A 16685-nucleotide genomic window follows, 5' to 3' on the forward strand; every position below is an offset into this window, starting at 1 on the left:
GGGGTGGGGGGTGGGGGTTGCATTTCATAACAAAACATGGTAGATAGCTGCTGTATTTGGAGAAGTAGTTTCGAGAAATGAAAATCACCTCTTAACAATGTGCAAATCCTGCAAAACTGTACAACTGTAAAAGTGCAGTTTTGCAGAAGTGGCGGACTACTGCTGACCTCCAGTAGCACTGTTACTTAAAGGCTGCATCTTTCCCTTCTGAAATCCCCCAAAACTTTCCCTCCGCCAAATCTCTCGTCCCAGCTGCCAAGATAATGGTCTTTTCAGGCCTCCCATGATACACACTCCTGTGGATCCGCCACAGCCGGTAGACTGGCTGCCTGGTGAATAGTAGTTTACACCGGGCCATGTGTTCTACCTAATTGCTTTTCCAGGGTAGAGCAGAGGGCAGTCTTATAAAGACGAAACATTGAGGGCTCAGAGGATGGAAGAGGAGGCGTGCGGGGAAGCTTTCTGGCCCAGATGTGTGCAGTAGCAGTCGGCCAGGCGCACATCTGCAATCATTTGAACTTACAGGGGGAATTCCTCTCTCACTGTGCGTCTCCGTGTATTTTGTGCTGCTGAATCCTCAACTCGGGACAATGAGTTGCCTGACTGCCTCCCTCTGTTCTTCCTCTCATATTTCCCTCTGTGTGTCATGAACTGTTTCCCCCCACAGACAGACAAACAGGCTGGTCTAGTAGCGACTCCAGGCGTGGGATCCTTTTGTGTTGAGGAAATTTAAAGGGAAGATAAAAGAGCCAAGTCTTTCTGTAAATATACTGCACCGTGAATGAGGCACAGACATAACAAGCGCTTAGCTATGAGGCCTTGTTTGGTATCGTGGGCTTTGAATGCACCACACCGCACAAGGAAAAATGCAAAGATCTCGGCCACAAGTGTTTTATCAAGGCAACGAACAGGAGACAGGTTTCTGCTTGACTCAAAAGCCTCCAAAAATGTAGATAGCAATTTCATTTTAACAGTGCTGGTAAGTGGGTTAAATTTAACAAAAGGGCTAAAAATATCTATTGTTTTGCTGCTGCGTGGGCTGGCCACAACAAAAGCAGGGAGTTTCCTCTCCTCCAGGATGTTGGGAGATTTCCTTGTACAAACCAACATTTCGAGATTCTGGACAAGATGTTCTGTTAACAATGATTTATGCTGAGATCCCCTCATGGCCTAAGTTCCTCAGGGACACAGCGTTCTTCACATTCTCCCATTTCACTTGGGATGGAAGCAGTTTGGGATGTGTGTGTTTATGAAGGCGATGTCTTCCTATTCTCCCTTTGACATGATCTGTTATAAGACGTTGCCCCTCCCTTAAGATTCACATGCTCACCATTCACTTGACCTGTTACTCCTTTGGGAGCTTGTAGGTGACTGGGCACACCCAGGTTTGTCATATATATTCAGTAAAGGGGATGAAGTAAAGTGACAAATTTTTTATGCAAATGCACAGGCATATTTTTGTGTTTTTAAAGGAAGAGACAGTGGTTCTGTCCATGCCTCATTCAGCATGTAGATAAGAAACAGAAAGTTACACTATAAATACTATTGTTTATGTTCTCCTTTCAAGATTAGTCTGACAGTCTAACTACAGAAATGAAAAGGTTGTTGTGCTGTGCTTTCTGCATTATTTGAATTAGCTGAAGTTCAGTCGAGTAGTTCATACAGTGCTGTATATACAGGGACAGATTACAGATCTGTTTGGTTTATTGGCCTCTTTATGCTCTTCTCATTAGCCCTATGTCTTGAATATGCATAAGAAATATTTTCATATTAACAAGGGATCAAATGACCGTGTGCAATCTGAACAGGGTCACTGGCAGTGATGAATCCACAGAGAATTGTCATCCAGAACTGCAACTTCCTTTCACAGAGCATGTTTAGTGTCTTTTAGCACATTATTTTGGTATTAGGGCCTGAAACTTTACTGTTTTGGTTAATTATAATTAGTATTATTTCCAGACACAGCCTGCAGCAGTTTCAGGGGAAAGGCTCTCATAAACCCTACGCTACCAGCCCAGCGGCAGAGACACAAAGTTAACAGTTGGTGAACATAGTGGAGCTGGTGGAGACCAAAACAGAGCAACAAAGAGAGCGAATACTGCACTTAAATTCATCAGGTGGCTAGAAACACGGCTCCAAACAACTGCTAATGGCTACACAAATAAGAAACTGTTTGCCAAACATGTCTGTCTCTAACTGTATGAGGTGATGTTATGGTTGCAGCTGCCCCCAAATGGAAAAAAAGAAAAAACTTAAATGATAAATGTAACAGCATAAATGCAACATAACTGTAAAACTTCTAGTTGTTTAAGTAATCAACCAAATAAAATAGTAGCAAATAATTCACTTGTTCTTTGGACGTTTTATGTGCAGCATTTAAACAGGGGCCTCTATAATGCAAAAAACAACAATAGTGCCCATGACCATAAAATTTAGTGGATGGTAGTAGATGATAACCCTTTGTTCTCCCTGTAATACTGTTGATTATCAATACTACGTTTTTATGTTCTTGTTAGCGCATGATAAAATGATATGTTTCAAGAGGCCCACAGGGTTCGAGTCCCTCTTCTGTTATTTTTGTCCCCAACAACAGAGAACCACAGGCTGAGCTGTTTGTCACTGGCCCAGAGGGGGGCTGACATATTTACTGCTTCCTTGTTTCAAACCCCTGTTCACACTGCTGGCTGTATATATGATCTGAGAAAATAAGTGACAGACTCTGGGGCGGGGAGAGGGAGTGGGAGGGGGAGGGTTGCTCTTTACAGAGGAAAGTACCTAAAGTATACATCTGGACCTCAATGTCCTCTACAGCACCACACTCCACCCATGCAGGGACATTATTCTGCAGAGGATGTTTCACTACCGTTTGGCTCTGACCAGCAGTTACATAAGCCATTCTGAAAAAGGGAGCAGGTCTCCACCCTGCAAAATAAAACACCCTCTAACAAGTCAGTGTTTCTCAAACAAAGACAAAAGGCCAAGATAATCACAGTCATTGCTACTTGTTCCGAGGGGAAATTACGCTTGAATTGTTGTCCAGGGAGTTCAAGGTGTAGTTTGTGACAGCAAATATTTAGCCATAATGACTCAATTACATGACTGTATATTGATCCATTATTACGCTTCTGAATGTACTAATCAATGGGTTTACAAACCTTTGACTGCAGGGGCCAGAATTGTGTCATTTTGCATTTTTCTTTTTAGTTGTAGTGTGTCTTGCTTTGTGTCTTCTTTTGCATCTCTCTGTTGATGTTTTTCTGTCTTTTTGTCTGTTTAAGTGTCTTTTATTGGTAGTATGCAGTGGTATCATTTGAGTCTACTTGTATTTGTTTTGCCTCAGTTTGTGCTTTTCTTTTTGGCTGGTTTATGACGCATGTTTTGCATGTTGTTTTGTTTATATTCATTCATGATACTAACAAGCCAGCTGCAGATAATAGGTAGTTAGTCAACACCCTGATTTAAATGAATGTTATTTTGGTGGGGTTTGACTGATGGAAGCACTTATTTAAAAAGTGTGACTGTGCACTACCTGTCTGGGTTTTTGTGAGCCTTTGATTATCAGTTACTGATATAAGTATATCTAAACAAATGAGATCAGTTTTGCACCGGGACTTTTTACAAACTGCTAACATCCATCACTTGTGACTTGTGTCCAGATGAGGAGAAAGTCAGAGATTGTGATTAAAGACACACTGTTTCCTCTGATGGTCTGACGGGAGCTTGAGTCATAATGTGTTTGACACTGATAAAGATAAGATACTGTCAGGCACATCTAATGATCAAGAAACTGACTCATAAATTCCATTAACCTTGTGGACACATTTTTCTGCAGATAGATGCACTTAATTAAAAATAAAACTCTTAAATTAAATAAAATCAAAATACAAAGGCCATGTGCAGTGTGCATCTATCACACAGACAGTTTAATTTTCAGTGGGAAAAACATCCCCCAGCTGTGGGCCTGACTCAGTTTGAACACTAGCAGTGTGGCCAAAGAACAATCAAACAGCATAAAGGAAAGACAAACACAGAAGAATGGAGGATAGACAAAACATTCTTCATATAATAAACTAATCAAAGTTATGGTGTTTGACAGGAAACAGCAAAAACAAAAAATGTACACAAACGGGTTGCACAGAATTTCAGGGGCTGAGACTAGTTGTTTAAAGGATCTGTTAATGCCAAAAGTTTTTATTCCTTAATGCCTCAATCATAAAAGGAGGGAGTATTTCACCATCTTATAAGATATTTGAAATTATTAACTGCAGTGAGGCTGAGACTATGGAGAAAGACAGACAAAAGTTTCCAAGTGCATTAAAAGTTACACCTGATTTTTCATCTGAAGTAGTTTTTCTTAGTGTTGTTATGCAGATTTAGTGGCGAATGACTGAACACACACACTGTAAAACCGTGCACAGTGAAGTTGTTGTATGAACTTAAGGCTTTCCAGTTACATCTATCAGGCAGCTTGTGATCATTCTGAATGCCCTTTTTATGTGCATTTAATTGAACTTTCCTGCTTTTTTTTCTTTTCAAATAAACAGCAAGTCAATTAATGCACGGGCAGCTGTTAAAGTATGGATCACAGGTCATATTGTCTTAGCCTTGTTGTCACTGAAACAGCCACCTGTACTAGCAAACTTGCAGCTGAGATAGGAGGCAGCTTGTGCCAGGGACTTTCCACAACCTCGTGTGTGTGTACATGTGAGTGTGTGCGTGTGTGCGCGTGTGAGTGTGTGTAAAGCAGTTTTTTGACAGTCAAGTGCATGTTTCTGCATTTGGGTGTGTGCATGTGTATTTGGGTGTGTAAAGGGCACCATGTGTAGACAGACAGTGAGTGAGTGAGTGAGCGTAGTGTGAACTGCAAAATGTGTGAGAAAACATTCAGTGGAGTTTTTGCAGTAATCGAGTGGAGATCACAATCATGCATGTGGGATGTTTTCTGTGCATGTAAAAAGAGAAAATAAAAGTATGTTGTGGTGAATATTCATAATCATAAATGCTGATATATTTCTGGGGCCTGCAAACTGTGAATGCAATACAATTAAATGCAACAAAGGATTCTTCAAAGGATGTTTCAATGAGGAGATATACAATCATATTCAAAACTCTTTGATGCAAAGCTGAAAATATCACATTTTTTATCATGTAGCATGCAAACCTAAAGAGAAGGAACTAGATGACCAACAGCAAAGCAACCCACTCTTCCACCTTGCAGTCTACTCCACTTTACCCCCTAAAGGGATGTGGTGATAAAACGACGATGCCTGTCATTCCAGTGTCAGTGTTGGCTGCAGAGGCTTTGTGTCAGAGTAGACAGGCTCTCTGTGTTTTTAAGCTGTAGCCCATGGAGGAAGCAAAGGCTAAGGAGGTGAGACAGGAGAGCAGCGCTGGAAATCCCCTTCCCTCAGCAGGCCTGCCTCGTCTTAGACACACAGGGCCCCGCTGAGGCCCACATCAAAGGGACTGCTGCTGTTCTCATCATCCTCCCTCCTTCTGTCTTTCTATATGTCTCACTGTCCCTCTGTGTCTTTACTTCCTCTCTTCTGTCTCCGTTTCCATTTATATACATGTCTGCTTTACCACTGAGGAGCAGCTGTCCTCCTTTTTAAAAGAAAAAAAAAAAAAAAAAAAAAAAAGCGTCTGCATCTCGAGGAAATTTAACATGCCAGAAACCTACCTGGATATTTTTTGAGTCATAAGTCAAACAGGTACCAGCCTGTTCTGCCGGACATTTTACAACCACAGCACAAACTGCGCTCATGTTAACTATCTCTAACAGCACAGTGTGAGCGACTTAACTGCATGTGAGCCCCGATTAATCACAGAGTAGATGTACCAGCACATATGGCAATCAGGTGTGGTTTTCGGACGTGTGGTTAGACTCGTGTACCACCTTGGAGTAAATCAGAAGTGTACACGTTTGCTAAACTGGTCTCCCACTGGTCCCCCACCCCCACCGCTTAAAGCCCCAAAAAATGTCAGGTATGCTTGAAGTGTCAGGCAACTCAAGGCCAGTGCGTGGCACACCAAAGTCGGAGCAAAGTTTGGGACAAACCCCTTAAGCACACATGCCGCAACATAAGCATGTGTGCGGACGACTATTTGTGCACGCACACACACACATTCATAGCTGCACCAGTAAACACTAAGTCACAAGGAATGGCATTGTGAAGTCTTAACTCTGGATTTTCCCCCTTAATCACTGATCCCCTGATGACTGCTGTGTGTCTCACGTCTTCCAGAAGGAAGACGCTCAAATGAATAAAGTCAGTTTCCTCTCTGCTGCACCACTCACACACTGTGATGGACACATATAAATAAAACCTGCTTCTCATGATCAGATTCCTAATTTTAAAAATACTTTAGATAATGTTTTCAATCCACCATTGTTTTAGTATATTATCAGGATTTTTTTTTTTTTTACTTTCATGCTGCCAAGCTATTTTATTTTATTATATTTTGTCTGGGCAGTTGTTTAAACTTCCCTAAAAATCTTTAAAAAAAAAAAAAAAAAAACTCGAACAATTTGTTTATTTACACACATTGTTTGAGCTTGCCTGGCGTCATGATCTATATTAACCCCAGTATGTCCCTTGTGTTAAATACAGTACTGTCCTCTAGTGGACTGACAAGGAACTGCAAAATCTTGCCTCCTGTCTCCAGATGTTTTCTCTGTCATCCAGTAATAACAAGACACTGGTGAGTAACTTCTGGAGAAAGAAAAAATTATAAATACAGTATTACACAGTCTTAAAAATAACAGAAAAATGCCTGATGTCACAGTATAAACAGTTATATGTTTTAAGGGGAATTTGGGAAAAGTAAATAAATTGGGATTTAGATCTGGTACATCTGAAGAATAGTGGCTTGTAAATGCTAATTACACAGTAACTAGTGCTTCTATCTTTGTAAATTATTAATCCCATTTAATGTATCTTACAGTCTGTTGAACTTGGACACAGCCAATTAGTTTTGGGCTGACGCAGCTGAACAACATACAACAGCTGCTTAGATGGAGTTCACAATTTGATACAGATTTTAAATTAATGACAAGTAATGATAACACCTGTCTTCTGTCTTTATTTTTAGTTACTTACCTAACTACATTTTTGAAACAGGTGGTATAAACACTTTACTGAAATGTGAACTGAATTATATTATATTATATTATATTAGGAAAAATATACTTATTATTACCAGGCTGAGTGGTATGACAATTACATTACTATTGTTTTTTGTTTACAAACTAATTGGATATTGATGGTAAATTTTGGGAATGTTTGTAAGATAAAGGTCATGTTTCTTTGTCTCTTCTGTTCTCCTTCATGTTCTGTGAGCTGCTTTCGCATAATACAGAAAAAAACACAACAAAACAAGCTGAAAAATGAGTGTTAGTTATGACTCCATGAACAGGTGTGTACGTGTGTGTCAGTGCATCATCAATATATGAACCTGTAAGGTACATATTAATCATGATCTATTTTAAGAATATAAACAGTTATACTGCATCTCCCAAAGATATGGATCATGGGGCCCAACAGAAAATGAATTTGTCTTTAATTATCATTTCTACTCAATCAGACCAAATCCCATTTGTATGTGGAAACTGGCAACTGAAATCTGTCAGAGCCTCTCCAAGAATCAATTCACAAACGTTGAGTGCAATGCAGAAGGAAAATCCCATCTGAGGCTTTATGTATGTACATAACTGACTGAAAAACATATAAATAATTAATACAGATAAAAATAGCCAGGAGATGTTTTTCAAGAATTTGAATGTATTTCAATTAAAGCAAATGAGCTGGCTTGGCCTTGCCTTCAGGCTCACATCTCCATTTATGCTCTTTAACAAAAATATTTATCTGTGCTATCTCAGATTGAAAACATAATTAAAGAAATCTGCCCCGTCCGTGTTTTTGAATTATGTATAGCAGCATGATGAACTGGCAGCAGTGTAACATGACTCTGTGTACTGGGCTGTGCAGGCTGTCAGTGGGTGGTATTGTCTGTCAGTGTGGATGATGTGTGAGGCTGTCTTGTGTGGCCTGTGGCATGGCTTGACTTCACTATGTGACTATTAGAGATGAGCTGTCTCATCGTGGCACCACCATAATGACGTGGTGTACCATCTATTCAGCCACCACATGGAGGGTCACCCACTAACAGGCTTTGCTCTCATATCTTGTTTGTGAGTTTGCATAGTTTGAAAGTGTCCAAATGTATAATTTCACATCCTGCCTAACCCCAGTTTTTCTGTTTTTCCAGAAAACAGCTATTATGCTGAAAGGGAAACATAGCTTTCCTGTCACAGGCACTGCCAAACATTTCCATCATAAATCATTTAGCCTTTCATTAAGTCCTAAAATACTGGCAACAAGCTTTATTCAGTCTAATTTGAAGCTCTAATTTGTCAGGAAATGTCATGGAAATAAGTAAAACCATTTTTAAATGACTTGTTAAACTGGGATTTTAATAACTCATGGCTGTAGCTGCATATTTACTATAATATGTGAGAGTGGTATTTATCTTCTCATCCAACTATGAAAGAAAGCCAACAACCATATTTCCCAAAATGTTGAATTATTCCTTCAAAACAAATGAAAAACTAAAACGTGGTTGTATGCCTCTGCCAGCCAGCGAGTCACAGGAAATATGGTCAATGGACTATATCAACTTTCCTGAGCCACAAACTGAGTGTATGACATTATGATGTCACAGTGACATTGACCTTTCATCACCTCATTTTATTTAATTGTGTCACAATTAGTGTATGCATTTGTGAGTTATGGCCAAAAAATGTGTATTGTGAGGTCACGATGACCTTTGACCTTTGACCGCCCAAATGTAATCAGTTCATCCTTGAGTCCAAATTAATGTTTGTGCCAAATTCGAAGAAGTTCCCTCAAGGTGTTACTAAGATATCGCCTTCACGAAAATGGGGCTATGGATGAATGGACAACAAGAAAATAAAGATGCCTCCAGCCCTGGCTGTAGCTGGTGCTGAGGCATAAAAAATCAGTGATTTTTTTCAGAAGTCATTTTCTTGATTCTAGTACAACAGTCTGCGTGATTCTATCCTCATAGAAGTCTTAGAACAGGGATTTGGGTTGTATTGGAAACCAGTTTTTCTACTTGTTTAAAGAAAATTAGACCTTTATCATCAAAACTACTGATAAGATGGAGATGTTTGCAGTGTACAGTCTTGTACATGACCATTGTGACTGAAGTCATGGACACATGAAATAAACACACACAAAAACCATTCACTATTGCTGTTACAAATCACTTGCTGTAACAGAAGTTTATGTCCATGTTCACTCCACTGTCACACCTACCAGCTATCACTCTGCACACTGACCGTTAGTGAACAGTCATGTTGACTGTTGTGTGTCTGTTGCAGTGAGGGCGTGACTGCTGTGGGGGTCATTCAGGACCACAGGAACCCACTCTGACCTGAGAATGGTGACATTGTGCGGCGAGTGGACAGGGTCTCTGACCTCAGAGCAGTCTGCGCACAGAGCAACACAAGCTCTTTGTTACCACCAACAAAGATCAGTCACATCACTCACACTGTAGCACCACAATGAGTCTCTCAGCAGGCAGACAGGAAGGCAGAGCTGCCAACATTGACTTAGGAAAATAAGACCTGTTTAACTTGATGATTGCTATTTTGAAATGAAAAACTGTCACACAGACGAGTATGAAAGTCAGACAATAACCATGACTTTATTAAGGATTCATTACAGTGTTGCTTATTAAAACAATAGAAAAAGATGCATAAATTAAGTGCAGTCAGTTTGGTAAAATAAATACATAAATATAAAAAATTGTACCAAAAAATGTTAAAAATGTAAGTTTGCATGTCTTTATACAGACTTAGTGTAACAATGCTCCCTGCCATTATCAAAGGCCTACACACCACATCTACTACTGTATGTTCTGTAGTAGATGAGGCAGACAGGAAGAGCAACATAGAACACCTAAACCCGTTTTCATATTTTTTTTTTTTAACAAAATGTCTGTTAGTCTCGTGGTCCACACATGATTTGATAACCGAGGCTAAATCTGCTCAGTGCTCCCACAGACATTCAGTGCAATACAAGCTTAATAAACATTAATACAGACAACAATTAAACAGGTGAGGGCGTGTTAAAATGGCTAGCTCTTTGGTGCAGCCAGGTGTATCAAGAATGCACCATTTTGACCAGATCTGGACAAAATAGCTGTTAAACGCATCAGATATTTGAAAAACTTTACCCAAAGTTGAGTGTAAACGCTAAAATCAAAGGCTAATTTATGTCTTTAAACACTTCAAATCATTTTCAAATATATGTTTAGTCTAGATCTGGCACTGACTTGGCTGTATTGGTGATTTAGGCACAGTGTCCGGTCCATCAGAGGCACAGGGGAGCAACATATGACCTTCACTCCACAGCAAACGTTCACATTTGGGAGGCTGCTGTAGCAACTAACAAAGCCTCAAGTGTTGGATAATGCAATAATGAGCCGAAATGGTAAACTGTTGGTCTGAATGGGCAAAAAATGTAAACAACACAATGCATGAGCAGATGAACTGGCACATCTTCTGACTCTTATTGTATGTTTTTCATAACAAGATGTTGCTACATTATCCAGCAGTTACTTTATCAGCTGCTACACTGTTGGAAAGGGACACCTCGTAGTCAGAGGAGTAACTCCACCACCACTGTCCTTGCCGAACAACCACCATACAGCAGCACTGCCCATCTAAAGCTGTGTCATACACAAACCAAACGGTGCTTGGTGAAACAAGATGGTGTTCCTTCTCTAATAAACAAACACACAAGAAAGCTCAAACGTCCTTTTCTAGGGATTTTTAGGTTGCCGTGACGATAGCAGGGACTCTGATGGTGCTTGAAGGCACCTGATTTTCATTCTCGATCTGATAGGTCACATCAGGGTGAGCGGAGGCGGAGGTGGCGGATACCTCTGGTTGGTCTGTCATGGTGATTGGCTCGTCCTCGTCTTCCTGAGATTGTAGCTGGTCGAAGGATCGTTCTGCTTCTTCTGACAAGCGGCTTTCCTCTTTCTCTTCCTCCCTCTGACACAGGGACATAAGAGGGAATTATGTCAGCTGATTAACCAATTCAATACCACAATAACATGCTCTAACAACTAGAGAACATCCTTGCAGTATACCTCTTTCTTCATCCGGTAGTATTCATCAATGGCGTACTGATATTTGGCTGATGTAATCCCAAAGAGGGAGGCCATCCTCTCCCCTAGGTAGTCACATGCTGGAAAATAATAAGGAGACGTTGGATATAATACAAGCCAACACAAAACATCCTCCCCTAATGGTGCACCACCCTGCTTGGAATAACCAATGACTTTAACCATTCCAGTTTAGTTCAATTCAGTACAAAAATCAGTATTCTTGGTGCAATCTTTTGTTAACTACACAAATACAGAGTTTACGGTCAGCAGCATCGGTAATTCATATTTTGTCAGAATTGAGTTTTTTTTTATTGAGTTTTCCAATATGTGTACAGGACTACTGCTTCAGTGGTAACAGTGGTGATCCTGGATAACTGTGGTATCACAAAGTTGGTTATCAAATGCAGCATCATCAGAGCTGTGAAATGCTTAATATGATACGACATCAAACAGTGATGATACCTACAGAAAATTAGATCAGTGTAGCAGCAAGAAGTGGTATAAAATATATAGAATATGATGAAAAAAATGGGGGGAATTCCTACATTGACTAAAGCTGTCACCTTTTATTAAATTAAATTAAACATGGGAAAAATGTAACATTTGAACTATACTGACCTCTTCATATCTAAAACTCACAGTCTAAACGCGCAACTGACAGTCTGAAGTAGTTTGCCTTTTGGTCCAGCATCAGTTTGACCCATTGCATTGCCCTGCTGGCCTTTCAGTAAACTTAGCTACTGACTAAAAATGCAGGAAGACGCTAGTGAGCAACGCTGTGCTGGTAGGATTTTCTATTTCTAATTTCTAAAATAAGTTTGTAAAAATAAACTAATTATCCATAAACAGATAATAAGATCATCCATTTATTTTACACAGTAACATTTTGGTGTTTTTTTTTCTTTTTTAATTTCATGAAAAACAAACTAAAATGAATAAAAGTGAACAATAATGTGAAACATGGTGTGCAGTTCATATGCAGCTATAATTACCATTAGTCTCTGCTTGTTAGAAGCACTTTTTAAAGCCAGCGTGGACTCACGGTTGTGTAAAAATGTTTCTTCTATTTCTGACATAATTACCATGGTTGGCAAAATGATCCTAGTGGTAGTTTTTCTTTTTATTACTAGTTACTCAATTGTAAATACAATAATATGCCAAGGTCCTGTGAGAATGATGCGATCTTATTCTCTGAGGTTACCCTGGGGATGATCTACCTCAGTCAAAAGAAAGCCATCACCAAGATACAAAAAACCAGTTAAACCCAAACATAGCTGAGTAACTCACTAGTCTTGTGTGATACAGGCCCTCTACCACCCTCAGGTTGTAAATAAAGACTTAATGAACAAACCTGAAATAGTGGATGTGGCAGCTCTCCACATGTGAAACCAGAAGTAGGGACCCCAAGTCATCTTTGACTGCAAACAAAAAAGTACAGTCACTGTGACACTTATGTAAAGAACTACATTTATGCCGCTGCTGCTTCTCATTTGAATTATTTACTCAGAAAACAAAAATTCCTTGTCCTTCTCACACTCTCACACACAACCCTTTCTTCATCATTTCCCTTGTCCTCATTTAGCTTCTTGTACACACACACACGCACACATGAATTCCCCATCCCTCCACTATTCCTCACCCTCACCGCATCGACCGGGGAGGACAGCAGGTCTTTCCTCTCTGGCTCCTTGTCCTCTCCCTCCTCCTCGTCAGTGCTGTACTCCTCCATGGTCTCCCCGCTGGAGAAATGGATGATCCTGCGAGGAACCTTCTCCCTCTGCTGCTGCTCTTCTCTCTTTTCCTGCTCCCCCAGCTCCACACACTCAAAGTCCCTACTCAGGTTTGGAGTCTGAGAAGACATCACAGGCAAACACAAGGACATTGTGTACTATTACGGGTAAAGGAGTGACTCAAGTTAGGATTAAAATACTTTTGCAAGTTGTGGGGATGAAAATAAAAAAAGAAAATCCATTTCTTGTGTAATAGTATGACCAACCAGATTCTCAGGACATTGCTGACAAGTGTCAACAATCTACAGATGTTCCAGTTTAACTGGTGGTCATGTTGTCTGGTGATGTTTGTTTACATATTCCAATCCTTGTGCTCCAGATGTTGACATTGGCAGATTGATCATTTTCTGGAATAGTAAGCCTAAATGTGTCTGTGAAGTGTAACAACATATCGAAGGCCTCGCAAAGATAAGTAACATCACCAGTTAATGTAAAATGTATCCTTGTGTCAACAAGGATGCTAGCCCAAAAAATAAAATAATTGATCGAGCCCCATGACTGGATTCTGAACGATGCGTCTCATTGACATAAAGCTCGGTCAGGCCCCGTCCTTGTTGTGCTTCCGATCTGCTTAACTGACGCCCTGCTTTACCTACCTAGATCCTGTTTTCAAATGTTAAAACACAATACACCTTAACAGAGACAGGTGCTACCTCAAAAACAAATGATTCCCTTACATAGCAAAACCCAAGCACATTACAACCACATTCAACTATTTGTTTTTGAGGCATTTACACACCGGTGCCAAATAACATAATTTTGGAAATTGCAATTGTACAATTACTTAGCTAAAAATTGAACTACCGCAACAATCAATCAATGTGCTGTTGCTCTGTGGAAAGTAAGTGAATGTGCTTTTCATCTTTCATCACTTCAGATAAACACATGACTGAGTTTGTTAAGCTTCTATTTATCCACAACTTATTTCTTGGGGAAGTTGACAGACATGATTTTTAAGGAGGAAGTGATGGACCTTCCCTTTCATGTGCAGGGGATCAGCCATCTTAGAATGGAAATGGTCCAAAAGCTAATCAAGGAAACGGCTTGGATTATAATTTGTTTTCAGTAGTTATTGTAATGGAAGTGCTATTTATTTCAGGAAAAAAACAGACTATCTGTAATCGACAGATGATTGTTAGGACTGTGTGGTTAACATATGTGCAATGGGTAAGGCAAGTTTGGAGCACTTGGAGTTGATTAATGTCTTAATTATGGAACAGCCAGAGTGCAGTCTTTGTGGGAGCTAGCTCCTCTGGAGCTGTGTTGGTCAACCACCTGTTGACAGGGACTTTTGTTGCTCTGCATGTGCTTTGCATTTGATGGACAAAATAAGAGTCCCTTGTCAAACAATGCCTACTCTATTTGAGTTTATCCAGTGATTGTGTATTTCAAGCTAAATTTATTGTCTAAATGAAATATGAAACAATGCATAGTCTCTGCTTTTCTCGAAAATGCATCTGATAATTGGGTGTCTGCCACATCTCTTACATACGTGTAGACGGGATTTGATCTCTGATATGACCTGCTCTTAATGCACCTTGACCTACATATAATTTTATTTAAGTGTTCAACACCAGAAATATCTGAGGTAAAATAACGTTCAAATCCTATTATGATTTATTTACAACGTTTCACCAGCCCTTGTGGCTGACCGTGTAGGGCAGCTACAGGTGAACTACCCGCCCTTTACACCAGGTGATATGAATCCCAATTAATAACATAATTATTTATTTTATAATTTTTGTTAAAGGCTTGGTCTTAAGGAAGTTTATGACGTGGAGAATTAACGTGCGTGTTTTGTCATTTGTCATTTTTAACGTCAGTTTTGGCTAACACAATTTTCACGGATATGACGAATCTGCGACTATTAACATTTGGAATTTGTTCCTAAAGGCTAAACCGTTAAAAAAAATAAAATAATTAAAATCACCAGACATCATGACCACCAGTTAACATAGACACTGAGCGACATCATTAGCGACATTCAGCAAACAAAACGCGAAGATGTGGTGAGAAGAGAGTAAACTATTTACCGACCTGCTGCACAGCCATGTTCTGTCCTATCGACACATTAACGTTAGTGAGATACAGTGATATATCGGCCATTGTCGCCGTCTTCTCTGTATCTCTGGATGCTGCACCCACAACAACGTCTCTGCGCCGCACACCCACAACCGGAAGTGCCGTTAGTCCCCGTTACGTACGTAACGTAACGTCCATGGAGATGCACTGGTATCCCAATCATTGTAGTATTTATCCTTTAGGTAAAGTTAAATGATTTTTGTTTGTACTTCATGCTGCTGCTAAATAATGTCTCAAAATTTATTGTGACATTTCAAAAAAGAAAATAGAACTAGTAGCTACTACAGAGCTAATGTCTCATTTAACATTGGAAAATATTAATAACGACATTTTTATTTCTATAATAATTATGGTTGAGTACCTTTTATTTCGAGTTATATTGTGTGTCCTAACATGTCTAACTAGCACTTCTTTATACAATCCCCTTGCACTTATTAAATAGATGTAGTTCTTAATACTTATACTAAGGTTTCCAACTGCATTGAAGCTTTCTGATGTCCTACATTTGTAAGTTGCTTTGGATAAAAGAGTGTGGCAAATGGGTAAATGTTAGGTGGTAAATGTAAATTATTGTATTTTGGTGTTTTATTTTTCCATATTTTATTTTTTTTGCTGCCTTTATTCTTTCACTAAAATATTAGTGTTATATTCTTCCACTAGACCTCTTCATGCTTTTGAATTCCTAAACATTGAGTACAGGTTTGGAATTTAGGCCTTTTTCTCAGACTACACTTTGTCATGTCACAGCAGAAAAAGCAAAGGTGTAAATAACAAAACGAATGATGGCTGAGTTACATATAGCTGCTTCAGTTTTATGGTCCTGGTATTGCAAATGCTGGCTCACTGTCACAGTTTACTCTTGCACTCAAATAGAGCAGAGCCATCGTTAATATTATCAGTAACATCTGTGTCTTTCCTACTATGACAAGTCAAAATGTCTGCTGTGAAAAGGGCCTATGTTCCAGACTTGTAAGCTCTGGGAATTTCTGCTCAATGTCTAAGAACACAAAAGCATAAACTACAGTATCATAGTAAACCTGATTAAAACTGTCTGAGCAAGGAAACTTTATACTTAAGAAAGAGTTTACAGTAAATTGATGTAAATCCACATTTCAGCCATGGATGGAATACTGAACAGGCTGAACACAGGCTCAGGGGCCCAATGGGCTCTGGGAAATTCAGAGTCTGTTTGAAGTGAATATCATTAACATTTCTTGTGTGAAGTTGAGAGCTCAGTCAAAAGTAGAGATGTTAGATTTTTAAAAAAAAAATCTTGATCCTTGAACATTTTAATCAACCACTGTACTCAAGTATATTGCTGAAGTACTTGTACTTCACTTAGTTCCATCGTATGCTACTTTATACTACACCACCTCTACTCCATTACAATTATCTGAGTACTATTTATTTTACAGATTATTTTGTTTCCAAAAAATGTGTTCAGCCTCTGATTTTGATCTAATCATTTTCTTTGAGAATTAAGCCCATTAAGTTTTACTTTCTTAAAAGAAAATAAATCAAATGTCTTAGAAATAGTTCTACCTGCTTTCAACTCAAATCAGCTAGTTTCAATCACTTTATGTATAATTCGCTTTTTCATTGTTTTAGTGCATC

At 39.3% G+C, this 16685-nt stretch overlaps 1 protein-coding gene across 2 annotated transcripts; it reads right to left on the reverse strand.

Moving 5' to 3' along the window:
* Positions 1–9704: 9704 nt before the first annotated feature.
* LOC111672535 (protein FAM177A1-like) lies at positions 9705–15151 on the reverse strand. Of its 2 annotated transcripts, none has more exons than XM_023429970.2 (5): positions 15027–15151; positions 12845–13048; positions 12551–12617; positions 11182–11279; positions 9705–11083 (listed from the first exon to the last, which is right to left on the reverse strand). In XM_023429970.2, exons 1-5 carry the CDS (start codon positions 15093–15095, stop codon positions 10859–10861), a joined length of 663 nt encoding a protein of 220 aa, XP_023285738.1. In that variant the 5' UTR covers positions 15096–15151; the 3' UTR covers positions 9705–10858. The 2 variants fall into 2 exon arrangements, with proteins under 2 accessions (XP_023285738.1, XP_023285737.1); XM_023429969.2 differs by having other exon boundaries at positions 12839–13048.
* Positions 15152–16685: the final 1534 nt, after the last annotated feature.

Source organism: Seriola lalandi, unplaced genomic scaffold, assembly GCF_002814215.2.
Source record: "Seriola lalandi dorsalis isolate HSWRI2012SDOR001 ecotype SW California unplaced genomic scaffold, Sedor1 jcf7180002054901, whole genome shotgun sequence".
NCBI classification, from domain to species: domain Eukaryota; kingdom Metazoa; phylum Chordata; class Actinopteri; order Carangiformes; family Carangidae; genus Seriola; species Seriola lalandi.

Coding starts and splice junctions, on each gene's coding strand:
- LOC111672535 (XM_023429969.2), bottom strand. CDS start 15,095: ATGGCCGATATATCACTGTATCTCACTAACGTTAATGTGTCGATAGGA. Junction 11,280..12,550: donor TGCCACATCCACTATTTCAG/GTTTGTTCATTA, acceptor ATTATTTTCCAG/CATGTGACTACCTAGGGGAG. Junction 11,084..11,181: donor ACTACCGGATGAAGAAAGAG/GTATACTGCAAG, acceptor TCCCTGTGTCAG/AGGGAGGAAGAGAAAGAGGA.